Source organism: Microcaecilia unicolor, chromosome 1, assembly GCF_901765095.1.
Source record: "Microcaecilia unicolor chromosome 1, aMicUni1.1, whole genome shotgun sequence".
In the NCBI taxonomy this organism is placed as follows: domain Eukaryota; kingdom Metazoa; phylum Chordata; class Amphibia; order Gymnophiona; family Siphonopidae; genus Microcaecilia; species Microcaecilia unicolor.
Genome location: NC_044031.1, coordinates 109,991,053 through 110,009,482, shown reverse-complemented (window position 1 = coordinate 110,009,482; position 18,430 = coordinate 109,991,053). Strand labels below are relative to the sequence as shown.

Here is an 18,430-nt window from a genome sequence, read left to right as displayed (position 1 = left end):
CAGACTGTGTTCTAGTTCATGTTCTCTGCCTTGTTCCAGTTTGTGGCTTTAACCTGGTTCCAGTCTACTCACTGGTCTCGACTCCGTCAGGCCAGCCCCAAAGTGCTTTCTTGATTTATCAGGGCACCCCCAAGTGCTCTTTTAAGATCCAACCTCTAGACTGTTCCAGTTAAGTTCTAGCCAGTCTGCTAGGCATTGCCTAGTCCTATGCTTCAGCTAGTCTGAGTCTGACCCTGCTTCTCCAACTTCCAGATTCTGCCACACAGGTAGAGCCAACCTCATCACAGTCCAAGAGCTTACCTTTCCCAACCGCGACAGTTCTGAAGGAAGTTAGGGAAGTTCTAGCATCTCCGCTGGCTGATCTGTTCAATGCTTCTCTAGAGTCAGGAGTGGTCCCAGAGGACTGGAGAAGGGCAGAAGTTGTCCCTCTGCACAAGATCGGAAGTAAGGAAGAGGTTGGGAACTACAGGCTGGTAATTCTTAACTTCTGTGATAAGTAAATTAATGGAAACACTTTTAAAACACAGAACAGTAAAGTTTTTGGTATCCAAGGCAACATGGTTTCACTTAGAGGCAGGTTTTGTCAGACAAATTTGATAATTTCTTCAACTGGGTAACCAGAGATTTGGACCGAGGGAGAGTGTTAGATGTGTTTTATTTAGATTTTAGCAAAGCCTTTTTACATGGTTCCACATAGACAACTAATAAATAAACTGAGTTCTGTGGTTTGGGGCTCTAAATTGACTTAGAAACTGGTTGAGTGAAAGGTGGCAGAAGGTAGTGGTAAATGGAGCTCACTATGAGGAAAAGGATATTACCAATGCAGGGTTCGGGCCATTTCTTTTTAACATTTTTGTAAGCGATATTGCTGAAGGGCTGTCTGGTAAGGTTTGCCTCTTTGCGGATGATACCCCTGATGATGTAGATAACATGAGGAAAGACATAGCAAAACTTGAAGAGTGGTCCTGAATTTGGCTGCTAAGATCTAATTCTAAAAAATGCAGGGTCATTCATATGGGCTGCAAAAACCCAAGGGAATGGCAAAGAACTTTTGTGTGCAAAAGAAGAATAGGACTTGGGTGTGATTATATGTGATTATCTTAAGGTGGACGAACAGGTAGAGAAGAACATAAGAACATAACATAAAAATGGCCATACTGGGTCAGACCACAGTGGTCCATCTAGCCCAGTATCCTGTTTCCAACAGTGGCCAATCCAGGTCACAGGTACCTGGCAGAAACCCAAATAGTATCAACATTCCATGCTACCAATCCCAGGGTGAGCAGTGGCTTTTCCATGTCTCTCTCAATAGCAGAATATGTACTTTTCTTCCAGGAACTTGTCCAAACCTTTTTTTTAAGCCCAAATACAGTAACCATTGTTACCACATCCTCTGGCAAATAGTTCCAGAGCTTAACTATTCATTGAGTAAACAAAGATATTTGCTCTTATTTGTTTTAAAAGTATTTCCATGTAACTTCATTGAGTGTCCCCTATATTTTCAAAGAGTAGAATGACGACAACGAAAGCTAGAAGGATGCTTGGGTGCAAAGGGAGGGGAATGGCCAGTAGCAAACAGGAGGTGATGATGCCCCTGTATAAAACTCTGGTGAGACATGATTTAGAATATTGTGTACAACTCTGGAAACTGCACCTTCAAAAAAATATAAATAGGATTGAGTCAGTCCAGAGGGCGGCTACTGAAATGGTCAGTGGTCTTTGTCACAAAACCTATGGTAACAAACGTAAAGATCTCAATATGTATACTTTGGAAGAAAGGCAGGAGATATGATAGAGACGATTAAATACATCTGTGGCTTAAATGCACAGGATGCAAGTCTCTAAATGAAAAAGAAGTACTGGAATGAGGGTGCATAGGATGAAGGTGAAGGGGGGATAGACTCAGAAATAACCTGAGAAAATACTACTTCACAGAAAGTGAATTTGTGGAGCTGATACAGCTGAAAACTATATCTGAATTCATGAAAGCTTGAGACAAGTACATAGGATCTCTAAGGATGTGAAAGGAAGAGTAGATGGCATGGAAAGACTATGATCTTTATCTGCCTACATTTTTCTCTCTTTATATAAAGCAAACAATATCAGGTTCAATATATTCCATACCTTATGAACTGAAGAATCTGTTGTCTGATGAAAATATAAGTTCTCCTTTAACTGCAAAAACATCATGGACACCCACTCAACACCAGGTTATTAAAATCACCCAACACTATTAATTTTTTTAATAACAAAGTGAGCTTGATCAAATCAGTCAGTGACATCAAGCTACAACATCCACTTCTGAGATAGAAAACCTACAATATCTCAACTAGGAGTATTTCTAGGACTATTTCTCTGTAGTAATCATTTTTACCCCCAGAGTTGTTTGGGGCCAAAAAAAAATAACCCCCCCCCCCCCCCCCACACACACACACACACCTATTTTTGTGTGTCTTGCATGAAAATATATTAAAAGTTTAAAAATCATTTTAAATACCTCAAAATAGTTTTTGTTGTCTGGTGTAGTTAAGGTTTGTATTTTTGTCCAGTGAATGTGGTTCTTATGGAAATATAGAATCAATACTGAGATATTTGTATTTAATATTGAACAATTTTAGAATGATATATTTGACTGACTTTGATTATTCTAAGTCCATTTTACTATAATGCTAGATAACCAATATGCTTCTTTTGTCATGTTCTGTTTTACAGTGCTTTAGATATCCTTCAAGAAATTAATCAGTCAAGAAGTCGAAAAAATTATTTCAGTGAAGCAGCTATGAACAAGTTACTTGATAGTAATCTATCTCTAAAGTACAGCTTGGTGGGTTACTTGTTATCTTGCAACATTATTTATGATGGATTCTATGACTGTGGCAAAGTAAGTATTATGTTAATTAAAATAATTTAAGGGCCCTTTTCCTAAGCTACATTAAACAGCTAGCTAATACAGCGTTATCAGCGTTGTAGACAGCACAGGCAAGTGCTGCTGTCTTCTGCACTAAAACAGAGACCTTTGCATTTAAACAAATGCTGCTTTAATTGCATAATGCAGCTGTGGGCCGGGTCTGGGCATGACAGGAGTGGAAGAAGGTGTAGCTGGCTGTGACGGCTAGCACATGGGTCTTTACAGTGCGCTAGCTGTACCAACTGCCAATAGCACATCACTTCATGGCAGTAAGGCTGCCATGAAGTGATGCGGCCCTGCAGCTCACAACCAGCTTCCCGTTCCCCTCCCCCCTAGCATCAGCTTCCTGTTCACGAACACTTCCCCAGTATCAATTCCCAGCCCCGATCCCCCTCCCAAGTACAAGTTGTACACTTCCCAATCACAAACTGTAGCCTTTATCCCCTTCCTGAATACAAGTTGTAGTGCTGAGCCCCCTTCCTATCATGTTTCAGCTTCAATCACACCCCCTGACATGAAGCCCCACCCTTGAAAGCCAAGTACTCCCCCTTCATATCCCTACACCCCCCCTTCTGCCTCCCAGGACCTATCTGGGGGTCTGGCAATCCTTTCCTGAAGGCAGCAGCGGTCCTTCTCTGCTGCTGCCCAGGACGGTGCCTTCCTTCTAGCAGTAGCCTCATGGTACTACCAGCCCTAGAGATAGTACCATCAGACTACTTCTAGGGGGCAGGCACCGTTTTGGAAGAGATGCTGACCCAGATGGCAGTGGAAAGGGACCGCTTCCACCTTCAACTACAGGAATGGTTTGCAATACCCCCATGTAGAATGACATTCATATTGTAAAAGAGTTTTCCTTTAAGTTGGTTCTGAAAACAAAGTAGTATTAAAACTAGTGTCATCTTTAGTCACTTCAACATCCAAAAATGAGATAGGGTGGGGGAGGATAGGACTATGAAGAGAGAATTCTTGTCCGTCAAGGATGGGGTTTCATGTTGGGGGTATGGAATCCAGGTCTGTAATTTGTGATTGGGAGGGGGGGGGGGGGTCAGGGCTGGGTATTGATGTGTGGGGAGGGGTGAAGAATGGGAAACTGATGTTAGGTGTGGGATCTGAGGGAAGGGATGTAGATAGTGAAGTGAGTGCACTGCCATGGCAGCTCTTTTTTTTTTTTTTTAGTTTCTCTCACTATTTTACGTGCAGTGCTTGTGCTCCCATGCTATCAGTCCACTTACCTGTAACTTGGAGAATGTGGGTAAATCTCTGCCCTGTGTGGTAAATCCAGGGCAGATGCTGGGCACGCCTCCTGCATTTACCGCATGACCTTTGCATTTCTCACATGGTAGTTGTAGCATTAACCGTGCAGTAACTGAAAACTTTAGAGCACTTTAGTAAAAGAGCCCCTAAGGAAATGCTTAATCTTTCTTGCCCTTTTTGTTTTAATTTTCATGTAGAAGAGGCCTGGTGAAAAGCACTTATCTCTGAAAGAACTGTTGGAGCAAGAGATTAATCATCATCGTGCAGTCTTACTAATTAATGCAAAACCTCTTGAACAGTGAGTTACATTTTTAAATTGAAATTACATGTATAATACTGCTTTGCTGTTTTGCCTGTTTATATTGGAAAACTTTATGAGACTGGAACCTATGGGATACCCTACCAGTGTACAGTGCTGACAAAAAGTTTGTGAATCCCAGGTATAATAATGAGAATTCCAGCAGGGCTTCTCAAAGCTGTTCTGGGGACCCCCACAGCCGGTCAGGTTTTCAGGATATCAATAGTGAGTATGCATGAGAAAAATTTGCATTCACTGATGTATGCAGATATATGTCATGCATATTCATTGTGGATATCCTGAAAACCTGACTGGCTGTGAGGTCCCCAGGACAGCTTTATGAAGCTCCGAATTGTAGGACCTTACCAGAATACCTTTCTGCAATGGAATGGTATAAATAAAACAATTCTGTGTTTTATGAGATATAATAATCTACGATAAGACTAATTTATAACAAGTGAACAAACTAGTAAAGTGAACCCCTAGTTTTCTTAACACAATTAATTAGCTAATTAGAATGAGATGCTTCAATAATCGGACAAGAAGTAAACCACCCTGTTGAATAAATCTGGTTGAATAAGTTTGGGGATCATGGACTATAGAGTCCAGAACTTTTGACTTTGACTTCACCCACTATAATAATGGGTGATTTCAATTACCCCAGTATTGACTGGATAAATGTTACATCCAGGAGTGCCAGGGAGATAAAATTTGTAGATGGAATAAAGGACTGCTTCTTGGAGCAACTGGTCCAGGAACCGACAAGAGGGGGAGCCATTTTGGATCTGGTCCTTGGTGGTGAACAGGGCATAGTGCGAGAGGGGGCAGTGTTGGGTTCCCTGAGAAACAGTGATCTTAATAGGATCAAGTTTGAGCTACTATCTGGGATGAACCCACAAAGGAAATCTACTGTAGCTGCATTTAATTTTTGAAAGGGCGACTATAATAAAATGAGGAAAATGGTTAAAATGAAGCTAAAAGAATTGGCTGCTGAGGTTGACACTGATTCAACCATGGACGTTATTCAAAAATACCATCTTGGAAGCCCAGATCAGATGCATTCCACGTATTAGCAAAGATGGAAAGAAGAAAATAGGACAGCCAGCATGGTTAAAAGGTAAAAGTGAGGACGGTATAATGCCTTTGTATTGGTCCATGGTGCAACCGCACCTTGAATATTCTGTTTAATTCTGGTCACCGCATCTCAAAAAAGATATAGTGGAATTAGAAAAGGTACAGAGAAGGGCAACAAAAATGATAAAGAGAATGGGATGACTTCCCTATGAGGAAAGGCTGAAGCGGCTAGGGCTCTTCGGCTTGGAGAAAAGACGACTGAGGGGAGATATGATAGAGGTCTATAAACTAATGAGTAGAGTGGAACGGGTAGGCGTGAATCGTTTACACTCTTTCCAAAAATACTAGTACTAGGGGGGCATGCGAATAATCTACAAAGTTGTAAATTTAATACGAATCGGAGAAAATGTTTCTTCACTCAATGTTTAATTAAACTCTGGAATTCGTTGCCAGAGAATGTGGTAAAGGCGGTTAGCTTAGCGGGGTTTTAAAAAGGTCTAGACGGCTTCCTAAAGGAAACGTCCATAGACCATTGTTAAATTGACTTGTGGAAAATACACTGCTTATTTCTAGGATAAGCAGCATAAAATGTATTGAACTTTTTCAGGATCTTGGCAGGTATTTGTGACCTGGATTGGCCACTGTTGGAAACAGAATGCTGGGCTTCATGGACCTTTGGTCTGTCCCAGTGTGACAATACTTATGTACTTAAGAGGCTATCACAGCCAAAAGATTGTCCTTCAAAGAATGGAAGTACCCAAATGAAGAAAATAAGAAACAACAAAAGCACTGGCAAGTCAGATGCAAAGCATTAATAAAGAAGGTTAAAAGAGAATATGAAGAGAAACTTGCTGCAGAGACTAAAACTCACAGTAATATCTTTTTCAGGTACATCATATGTAGAAAACCTGCAAGGGAATCCATGAAACCATTAGATCAGTGAGTAAAAGGGGTGCTCAAGGAGGACAAGGCCATAGTGGAGAAACTGAATGAATTCTTTGCCTCTGTCTTTACGGAAGAAGATGTAAGAGATCTGCCTGTACTGGAAATGGTTTTCAAGGGTGATGATGCGGAACAACTGAAAGAAGTCTCGGTGAACCTGGAAGATGTACTGAGTCAAATTGACAAATTGAAGAGTAGTAAATCACCTGGACCGGATAGCATACATCCAGGCAAAATAGTGGAATCTAATATAAAGAATAAAATTACGGAACAGGTAGACAAACATGGTTTAATGGGACAAGGTCAACATGAATTCAGACAAGGGAAGTCTTGCCTCACCAATTTGCTTCATTTCTTTGAAGGCATGAATAGACGTGGATAAAGGTGAGCCGGTTGATGTAGTGTATCTAGATTTTCAGAAAGCTTTTGCTAAAGTTCCTCATGAGAGAATCCTGAGAAAATTAAAAGTCATGGGATAGGAGGCAAGGTTCTGGTGTGGATTAGGAATTGGTTATTGGACAGAAAACAGAGGGTAGGTTTAAATGGTCATTTCTCTCAGTGGAGGAGGGTGAACAGTGAAGTGCTGCAGGGATCAGTACTGGGACCAGTGCTATTTAACATATTTATAAATGATATGGAAATCGGAATGATGAGTGAGATGATTACATTTGCAGATGACACAAAACTATTCAAGGTTGTTAAAACACGTGTGGACTGTGAAATACTGCAGGAAGACCTAGGGAACTGGAATACTTGGGCATTCAAATGGCAGATGAAATTTAATGTGGACAAATGCAAGGTGACGCACATTGGAAAGAATAATCCGAATCATAGTTACCTGATACTAGGGTCCACCTTGGGGGTCAGCACTCAAGAAAAAGATCTAGGTGTCATTGTAGATAATATGATGTAATCTTCTGCTCAGTGTGCGGCGGCAGCCAAAAAAGCAAACAGGATGTTAGGAATTAGTAGGAAAGGCATGGTCAATAAGACTGAAAATACTATAATGCCTCTGTATTGCTCCATGGTGCGACCACTTCTTGATTATTTCATTCAGTTCTGGTTGCTCTATCTCAAAAAAGATTTCCGGAATTACAAAAGGTTCAAAGAAGAGCAGCCAAAATGATAACGGGGATGGAACACCTCTCGTATGAGGAAAGGCTAAAGAGGTTAGAGCGTTTCAGCTGGGAAAAGAGACAGATGAGGAGAGATATGATTGAGGTCTACAAAATCCTGAGTGGTGTAGAATGAGTAGAAGTAAATCAATATTTTACTTATTCCAAAAGTACAAAGACTAGGGGACATTCAAGGAAGTTACATGGAAATACTTTTAAAACAAATAGGAGGAAATATGTTTTCACTAAATGAATAGTTAAGCTCTGGAACTCTTTGCCGGAGGATGTGGTAACAGTGGTTAGCATATCTGGGTTTAAAAAAGGTTTGGACAAGTTTCTGGAGGAAAAGTCCATAGTCTTCTATTGAGACAGACATGGGGAAAGAACTGCTTGCCCTGGGATTTGTAGCATGGAATGTTGCCACGATTTAGGTTTTTCCGGATATTTGTTGGAAACAGGATACTGGGCTAGATGGACCATTGGTATGGCCTAGTATGGCTACTCTTATGCTCTTATGTAAGAGAGAATGATCCATTCCACAATCAAAAGAAATTTCAGAGACCGTACAAATAGAGTAGTTGATGCTCATTTCTCTGAACATGGTTTCAAGACCATTTCTATATATCTGGGGCTCCATCCAGCTATTGTCAGGTAGTCTACAAATGGAAGAAGATGAATATCCTGTCAGAATCACCCCAAAAGCAAGCAAACAAAAATCATCTGTTCAGTCACAAAGAACCTCAGACTTTCATCTAGAAATCTCAAGACCTCTTTCATTAAAGCTGATGTGAGGGTTCATGTGTCACTATCTGGAACAACTAAATGGAAATAGTGTTTATGGTAGGATAACTAGGAAAAAGCCACTGCTCTCTAACAAGGACATTATTGTCTGCCGCGGGTTTGCCAAAAAGCATCTGGATGACCCACAGCACTTAAGTATTAATGTTCTCTGGATATGGGTCAAAAATTGAACTTTTGGTCAGTATATAAAATGTTTTGTTTGGAAGGCAGTGTTTGGTTTTCACGAAAGAAAGAACCTCTTCCTGCCTGACTCGAATGGTGGTGGAGCTATCATGTTTTGTGGTAATTTACTGCATAAGGACCTGGATGACTTGCTGTCATTGATGTAATTATGATTATATCAGAACATTTTAGAGGAGAATGTCAGGCCATGAATCTATGAGCTTGATGCCGAGCCAAAACTAAATCATGCAGAAAAACAATGGCCATGAACATTCAAGTAAATTTATTACAGAATGACTTGTACTGCACCTTAATAACTACCCCCTTATGGGTGAATTCTATAAATGGTGCTGAGTAAAAGTCCTTTCCTAAACCATATTGAAGTATTCTAGCTGTATCTTATCTTATTTGTCTATATTTCACGTATTGACTGTATTGTAAGATGATACCCTTATTATTATTATTGGCCTACTTAATCTCAGTTGTTAGCCACATCAAACTCAAGTATAACTTGGGATAATTTGGGGCATACTGTCTTAAATAAATTAAAAGTTCACATACTTTTCCATATAAAGACGTATTGATGAATCTTTTTGTTGAATAACTAAAATAATGTTTTTGGTCTGAATTGAATGAGAATATCTTTCTCATAAGGGATTAGATCAGTCTCTAATTGTTGTTTGAATATGATTATACAGATCATCCAAGGGTGCTCACAGACTTTTTCTCAGAGCTCTATATTAATATATATACAGTGCACTCCATTTAAGTGCACGTCGGATAAGCGCATGCTCTGTTTAACTGCATGCCGCACTTCGGTCCTGTTTTGGGGACCATCAATTTCTATGGGGACAAACTTCGGTTTAGAGCACCACTGATAAGTGCAAGATTCCCTTATATGCATGGATCAAGACCGCTCCTCTGCAGGAAAGACTCCCCATAAGCACACGCATGGAACATGAAAGCCGATTGGCACGTGACAACCAATGAGATTTCGAATTTACTGCCTCTTTAACTGCCACAGGCAGAATAAGCGAAAGAATGTTGTTAGAGCGTACACCGGGGTCGTCGTCGTCGCAGCGGAACTGTGAGACTTTAACACTGGCTGAATGAATAGAAGTTCTTAAAAAATTAGAAAACAAACAAGTCAAGCATCTATTGCTAAAGAATATGGTGTCAATCCCAGTCAAATTTCACGTGTCTTGAAGCAGAAAGACCAGCTTCTGAAAGACTGGCAAAACAATACAAATCCAAAACGAAAACAGGCAGGAAAAGCTGAGGAGGTAGAAGATGCTCTTCTTCGGTGGTTTTCTCGAGTCAGGAGCAGACAGTTTCCTGTCAGTGGTCCACTGCTTATGGAGAAAGCTAACCAGCTAGCTGAAAGTCTTGGACTAACTGAATTCAAAGCCACTGTTGGATGGTTGGAAAGATGGAAGGAGAGGAACAGCATAAAATTCAAGAAACAGCATAAAATTCAACAAACAGCATGGTGAGAAACAAGACGCTGATGACTTTGTTGCTGAAAATTGGGTTGTTTCAGTTCTTCCTACCATCTTGAACGAGTTTGCACCTCATGACATTTTCAATGCTTACAAAAACAGTCTCTACTGGCGAGCGATTCCTGATGGAACACTTGCATTCAAACATGCCGAAACTACTGGAGGTAAAACATCGAAGGACCGACTGACAATCCTCCTTTGCTGCAATATGGATGGGAGTGAGAAGCTGGAACCCCTCTTCATTGGAAAGAGCAAACAGCCCCGTTGCTTCAAGAAAGTTAAGCGACTTCCTGTGTCATACGAGGCTAACGCAAATTCATGGATGACTGGGGAAATTTGGAAGCAGTGGCTAAAGAAGTTAGACACTAGAGTACGGGCACAAAAGCATCAGGTTTTGCTGCTTTGTGATAATTGTGCTGCACACAGTGATGATGTCAGGCTGTCTAACGTCAAGGTGGTCTTCCTGCCACCAAACACTACCTCTCTGATCCAACCTATGGATCAGGGCATAATAGCCAATTTCAAACAGCATTATTGGGCTCTTGTGCTATGTCATCTCATGAGCATTATGGATGAGCAGACTGGCAAATATAAACGTGCTGTTGAACTGGCTCGTAATCTATCACTGTTGGATTCCCTATATATGCAGAAAGAAGCCTGGAATCATGTTACACAGGCAACCATTGTGAACTGCTACAAGCGGGCAAGCTTTGCTAAGGATGTGGAGAGGGACGTAACAGATGCAGCTGTTGCAAACGCATCAGATGAAGAGGTTATTGACATCCCAGCTGGTGTTACTGAAGAGGAGTTCCATCGCTACATAGCTGTTGATTATGATCTACAAACAGCTGAAGACAGCATTGATGTTGAGATATGCGCCTACACGCAGGCAACAACGGCTAATGATGGAACAGATGACGAAATGAGCAGCGAGGCACATGCTGACGAAATTCAACAACCTCCTCCCTGTCACTTTTGCAAGAGCGCTGGAGAGTCTCAACACCGTGCGGGCCTATCTGGAGGCCACTGGATGTCAGTGTTATGACAGTATTTACTGTCTGGCAGACGTAGTCTATGGAACTCACAGACCCAAGATTGTACAGAGGACTATAACTGATTACTTCAAGTAAGACTAATGTCAGTTAACGGAGACTGTATACTGTACGTATAATAATAAATAGTACTGTACATATGTTTATCAGATGTCAAGCTTCTTTGGGTCACAACGGTTAAGTGCACGCTCTGGTTAACTGCATGTGTTTGGTCCCAGACCCTTGCACTTAAGCGGATTGCACTATATATATGGATATGGTGATGTAATGCATCAATGAATTGTATTGGTTGTATCAGACAAACAAAACATGTTGAATGCAACATAAGTTTTCTGTCTGAAAACTTACGTTAAGATGTAGCAATTTTAGTCTTAATACAGGTGTTTCCTCTTAACAAGAGTGGTCTGTTTTGCATATAAAAAGCCAGGGGTGAACCTGATCAATTTCAATGCAGCTCGGATTAATAGTTCAATAGCCATCCTTTTAAATTGGTAGAGCTTGCTAATAAACATAGAGCTGTTGTATACAATATTGGTCAAAAGATAATATTGTTTTTAAAACCTGTTGTACATTGCTGTAAAACACAATCCCTTGGTTTATAGAAATGATGTCATTTTGACTTATTCATTAGACTGACATTACTCATGCAAATTATGAAAAATGTGTTCAAATATAAAGTGCTGTGTAGAATGCTGAATGAAAATAATTTTCCTGAAATGTACTGTACATAATCTGTATAGCTGAACAAGTGAGTATTTTGTTCTTTATACAAATTGATGAGTTTTGCAGTAAGGCTAGTACAGTGATTTCAGTCACTCCCAAGTAAAAGATCCAGTATCAAAACATGGACCTGCAAACTGAAAATTCTGGATTTGAGGAAAGGGTAAAAATAGGTTCTGTCACTTTTCAATGTTAACTAATTAGAGCTGGAGCCCTTATTGGAGGAGTAGCCTAGTGGTTAGTGCAGTGGACTTTGATCCTGGGGAACTGAGTTCAATTCCCACTGCAGCTCCTTGTGACTCTGGGCAAGTCACTTAACCCTCCATTGCCCCTGGTACAAAATAAGTACCTGAATATATGTAAACCGCTTTGAATGTAGTTGCAAAAAACCTCAGAAAGGTGGTATATCAAGTCCCATTTCCCTTCCCCTTCCCCTTATATGGCTTGACCCCCTAGTGATAGTACAGCAAGACTACCACTAGGGGTCACCAGCACCATTTTGAACCTGGTGCAAGCAAGGAGCAGGAGTGATTAGGGATCACTCCTACCCTGACCCACTAGACAACAGAGATTTTGTAAGGTAGACCCGGATGGGGGAGATTTTAGGGAAAAGGGGAGGTCTTCAGGTTTGGGAGAAAATTGATTGGAGGGGTATTTGGGGGAGCTGTGAGTGGGAGGGCATTAAGAGGGTTGCAATTCAGATGGGCATTGGAAGGGAGGTTGTGATTGGGGCATCAGGGGGTGATTTAAGAAGGTTTGGGGGGGGGGGGACATTGGAAGTTTGGCCAGTCCCTTTAAGAAGCGGCCCATGAGCATTGGGCCCTGGCTTAGCCATCCAGTGTTCCTTTGCACTGTGAATAATGCTTTCTTGTGAGATTAATCGCAACCAGTATAATTCATATACTGTGAGAGTGATTAACATGCGCTACTGAGCTACTGCAGGTTAGTTCCTCCTGTGGTAAATTAACCCATTAGTGCCAAGTGTTCCCATATGGCTTATTATGGGAGCATTGGGCACTAATGGGTTAAGGTGTGGTAAAAGTCTGACTTTTACTGCACCTTAATAACTATTCCCTTATGGGTGAATTCTATAAATGGTGCCCTCAAAAAAATCAGTATTCTGTAAATTTAGGCGCAGTTTATAGAATAGCGCTTATGCCTGGGAATTGTTCCTAGCTTTAGACGTGACCATTTGCCGCAACTAAAACATGGTGCAAATGTACATGACTAAATTGATTGTGTATCCCCCCTTATTCTAGAACAACACGTAAAAATGCCCCGTTCTGCCCATGACCCTCATATTTCCACACCCTGTTTTTTTTTACTCGTGCCTAAATTTGGTGCTAATTAGCTCTTAATTAAATTGTACGCACAAATTGGGCATGCGCCCAAATTTGCATGTGCAATTTTTGGCGACTTGTATAGAATTAGGGGGTTAATGTGTATCTATGAGAATTTTTTAAAACCCTAACCCCTTTGTTTACTAAGCTGCACAGCACTGTCGGCATTAGCGCACCACCAGTCGTAGTGTGGCTTAGTAAACAGGGGAGGTGAAGCTGCAAATGAGGAGTCTATCAGATCTTAGCTCTTTAGGGCCCTGTTTACTAAGCCGCGCTGTAGGCATGCTATCGTTTTTAGCACGAGCTAATTCTAGAGACACCCATAGGAATATATGGGTCTCTAGCGTTAGTTCGCGCGCACTAAAAATGCTAGCATGCCTTAGTAAACAGAGCCCTTAGTGTCTTGTGGTCTTAAGGGAAGGTATAAGGCCATACGCCACAATTATACCATTGAAGAAAGTTGAGATAAGGGAAGCCCTGTGTATTTAAGGAGTGACATCTAGATTTACTAAAATGTAGTATTGCGTTAGCACATGTTTATGCTGTTAACATTTATTATTGGTAAATAATTCCCATCAGTGATGGGAGGCAGGGAAAGAGGAAGGCCACACCTAGCTGCTTCCATACCCTCTGAGGTGGATTCCGTCCTGTTTTGGGGGTTCTTTCCAATATTTTATTTAAAGTCCCTTAATTTCAAGTTCTGTTACTGGGCCCCATTTCCGAACATTTGTCCTGTAGTTTGAAAAATGCATTAATAGGTGTTAGCATATGCAAACACTGTATGCACTGTAGTAAATCTAGCCCTTAAATGATTTTTCCTGTATGATTGTGCATATCTAGGTTATTTAAGTTGTTTAATATTCTAAAAGTAATCTGTGTTATTTCAGGGTGCCCACTGTAATGTTTACTGTGGAGGAGAGACCAGATACTTCTGGACGATCTACTTCAGCTGTCAGCAAAAGTAGTTACAAAGATAAAGCAAGGTATAATTATTTTTATTATACCATGATTTTGAAAATCAGGCAATTTAAAATCTGAATTTTTTTATACAGTTAATTTTTTATAAGAAAATGTATTTAAATTAAAAAAATAATAAACTATCTAAATATATAGTACAAGATAAAACCAAGATAAACAATCTCCTGATATTGAGTTACATTAGTCAGCATTTTTTGTAAATGGCAGCCATGGTTAAAGAGAAAGCAGATATTTATCACTAGTATCTGGATACTGGCCTGTCCTAAATTTCTGGACTCAGCACTGATGGGTGATGCTGTCTGGGTAACGATAATATTCATACCCTCTCACTGGCACTTAAACAGTTAGCAGTAGCTGATAAATGGATTAATACCTTTGAATATCTGCCCCAATGTTTATTTTATAATTAGGACCATTGCAGCAATTCCAGAACTGTTTAGAAACAGAGAAAATGTTGGCAGATAAACCATATGGCTAATCCAGTCTGCCCATCCATACCGACTTTTAACTTTTCTTTCCTTTATGTTGATGGTGTTCCTTTTGGAAAATAGTTCTGACTTTTATAGTGTACTTCGCTTTGACGGTTTTCCCTAAGCGATTAATCAAATACAATAACCTGAATCAACTACTAACCTCTACAATCCCTTTCTTTATTTACCATTTTGAAAACTATAACTTTTGCCCAAAGTAGCATTAAACAAAGTATGGAGCTGATTAACTAAACAATCGGTTAAGAAAAACGTTTGCCCATTAGTACATGAAAGAAGCAAATGAGGAGCAAAGTCCTCAGAACTACTACTGTCTCTGAGCAGCTTAACTGATATTTGGTTGGGCTAATAATTTCCATTATAGATCATAAAAACTCCTAATACTATGCATGAAGTATGTATAAAAAGATTTAGCAGCCATTGCCAGACATATCTTGAAAACTCAGTAGCATCTAAATCAAAAATATCTATGTATCTTATGAGTCCCTTAAACAACTCTATCTGTGGCAGGAAATCACCGAGAAAGGCTCCTGTCTCACTTATAGCTGCTTCAGGGGTATAGTAACATAGTAGATGACGGCAGAAAAAGACCTGCATGATCCATCCAGTCTGCCCAACAAGATAAACTCACATGTGCTACTTTTTGTGTATACCTTACCTTGATTTGTACCTGTCCTTTTCAGGGCACAGACCTATAAGTCTGCCCAGCTCTATCCCCGCCTCCCAACCACCAGCCCCGCCTCCCACCACCGGTTCTGGTACAGACCGTATAAGTCTGCCCAGCACTATCCCCGCCTCCCAACCACCAGTCCCGCCTCCTACCACCGGCTCTGGCACAGACTGTATAAGTCTGCCCAGCACCGTCCCCGCCTCCCGCCACCGGCTCTGTCACCCAATCTCGGCTAAGCTCCTTAGGATCCATTCCTTCTGAACAGGATTCCTTTATGTTTATCCCACGCATGTTTGAATTCCGTTACTGTTTTCGTTTCCACCACCTCCCACAGGAGGGTATCAGTGGTAAACCATTGTTTTGCGAGCTTCCGCATTCTTCTGTGGCATCTGAAAATTAACTCAATTTAAAAGCTATCTCAATTACAAAATAGGCAATCGCAAGATTAGCCCACAGCAACGTAAAGCCAGTCATTTTCTAAAAACACTATATAATAGAATTCTATTGATTCCAAATAATTACAGAAAGAAAAAGGGGAAAAAAGATGATAAATTCACAGATCAGTAAACACTTCTTACTCCACAAAACTATTCCATCTATATGGTTCTACTGTATTAATGAAATAAATCTGTTTTTGAATACTTGGCAGCCAGCAATTCAGTTTGATATATAATATAACAGATATCAGTTTACATTTTTGGATGTTAAAGTGACTAAAAATGATACTAGTTTTAATACTACTGTTTTTTCAGAGCCAAATGAAAGGAATAATCTTTTACGATATGACAACAGGCATTCCAGGAAGCTGAAAAGCAGTCATCCTCTTTCTTAATTCCTTTGGTGTAGAAGGTTATACTTAACAGTATAAGAATTTTGTGCGAAGGACTTGGTAATTAAGCTAAAAGCACATAGTTATCCAATTCCAATGATTACATTTGCTCCTTCAATATAAATGTGTTTATACTAATGATATATATGTATATACCCTGGGTCCGATATTCAGCCAGCACTTTTGCTGTCCGCTGCCAGCGTTAAACCCAGATATTCAGGAACCAGCATTGAATATCCAGAGGCAGGTTTTCACCGCTAAAACGTTAACTAGTTATGCCAATATTCAGCACTAACCGGTTAACTTTATAGTGGTTAAAGATAGGACAGCTATTTATGCGATCCTATTTGACCGTTGAACTTATCTGGTTAGGCACTGAGCACCTAACTGGAAAAGTCACGTGATATAGCCAGTTATGTGCTAGGCGTTAACTTGCAATATTCAGCAAAGGTAAGTGGTTATCTACCGCTGAATATTAGCGGTTAGGCGCCAATATGCTATTTATCCAGACACGGCCGCCGACCAATTAAATGGTTTTGAATACCGGAGGGACAGTGTTTAAATAAAAAACCTATACAAATCTTGTTTTCTGCATAACTCCCCTTCGACATCGGTGGAGGAAGCTTCACCAGAGTTCAAGCGGGCGTCAACTTCTCGGCACCACCATCAAGGACGTCGTTCCTCGGCATCGAGGCAGGCTCAGTTTCGGACTGCTCTGAGGGATGTCTTTTCTGATACTGAAGATGAACATTCGTGGGAGGAAGAGGAGGATCCCAGGTACTATTCTTCTGATGAGTGCTATGGGATTCCTTCTGAACCTTCCCCTCCACTAGAAAGGAGACTTTCTCCACCGGAGAGTCTATCCTTCACTTCCTTTGTCCGAGAAATGGCTGTGGCTATTCCCTTAACTATGGAGGTTGAGGATGAGCCCAGGGCTGAGATGCTCGAAGTCCTGGATTATCCTTCTCTGCCTAGAGAGGCTGCAACGGCTCCTGTGCATAATGTACTCAAGGAGGTTCTTATGTGAAACTGGTCGTTCCCTCTGTCTAATCCCGTGATCCCGAAAAAGACTGAATCCCAATATCAGATCCACGGGGAGCCTGGATTGATGAGGTCTCAGCTACCTCACAATTCCATGGTGGTGGACTCCACTCTCAAGAGCCAAGAGTACTAGGGGACTACGCCTCGGCGCCGCCAGGCAGAGATTCTAGAACCTTGGACTCTTTTGGGAGGAAGGCGTATCAGGCCGCTTTGTTCGCTGCAAATATCCGGACATACCAGCTCTTCACAAGCATCCACTTGCGGAACTTGGTGAGGCAACTGTCTAGCTTGGTTGATGCACTCCCTCCACAGCAGGCTGAGCCTTTTCGCCAGGTGGTCAGGCAGCAGAAGGTGAGTTGAAAATTCCTGGCCAGGGGTACGTTTGACAGTTTTGATGGAGCATCCAGGATCGCTGCCCAGGGTATAGTGATGCGCAGACTCTCATGGCTGCGTGTCTCTGACCTGGATTATTCGGTCCAGCAGTGGATGGCGGATGTTCCTTGCTGGGGGGATAACCTTTTTGTTGAGAAAGTAGAGGATCTGGTTGACCAGCTCAAGAAGCACAATGATGCTATGGATTCTCTCTCCCGCCGGGCGTCTTCTGCTACTACCTCCTCATCTAGGAGGTTTTTTGGAGGGAAGAGTGCTCCCTATTCATATGCTAGGCGTAGGTACACTCCTGCTTCTCGGCAGCCTGCCCAGGCTCAGTTCCAGCACGCATTCTCATTAACAGCGTGTGCCTAAGGCCACTGCAACTCCCCAGCAAAAGCAAGGGATGGGCTTTTGACTGGCTCCAGTTCAGCATAGCCTCAGTAAATGTGTCCGTACCGGATGACTTGCCGGTTGGGGGGAGGTTAATATTTTTTTCACCAAAGGTGGCCTCTTATAACCTCCGGCCGGTGGGTTCTTCAAATTGTCCGGTTAGGATACACCCTCAATCTGGAATCCAAGCCTCCAAATTTTCCGGGAGCTCAGTCCTACAGCTCCCAGCACAAGCAGGTACTTGCAGAAGAACTCTCCGCCCTTCTACAGGCCCAAGCAGTCAAACCCGTTCCACCAGGGGAAGAAGGACTGAGATTCTTTTCCAGGTTCTTCCTTGTGCAAAGAAAACAGGGGGGATGCGTCCCATCCTAGACCTAAGGGCCCTGAACAATTTTCTTGTCAGAGAAAAGTTCAGGATGGTTTCCCTAGGCACCCTTCTTCCCATGATTAAGGAAAATGATTGGCTATGCTCTCTGCACTTAAAGGATGCTTACACA

At 41.4% G+C, this 18,430-nt stretch overlaps 1 protein-coding gene across 3 annotated transcripts in view; it reads left to right on the top strand.

Moving 5' to 3' along the window:
* The window catches only part of ARMC3 (armadillo repeat containing 3), a 194,910-nt gene that overhangs the window by 141,091 nt on the left and 35,389 nt on the right, over nt 1–18,430 (top strand). For all 3 annotated transcript variants that reach the window (XM_030199322.1, XM_030199315.1, XM_030199328.1), the window contains 3 exons: nt 2,713–2,881; nt 4,360–4,460; nt 14,053–14,148. In XM_030199322.1, the coding sequence (XP_030055182.1) occupies nt 2,713–2,881; nt 4,360–4,460; nt 14,053–14,148 (366 nt within the window). The remainder of the gene's footprint in view (nt 1–2,712; nt 2,882–4,359; nt 4,461–14,052; nt 14,149–18,430) is intronic.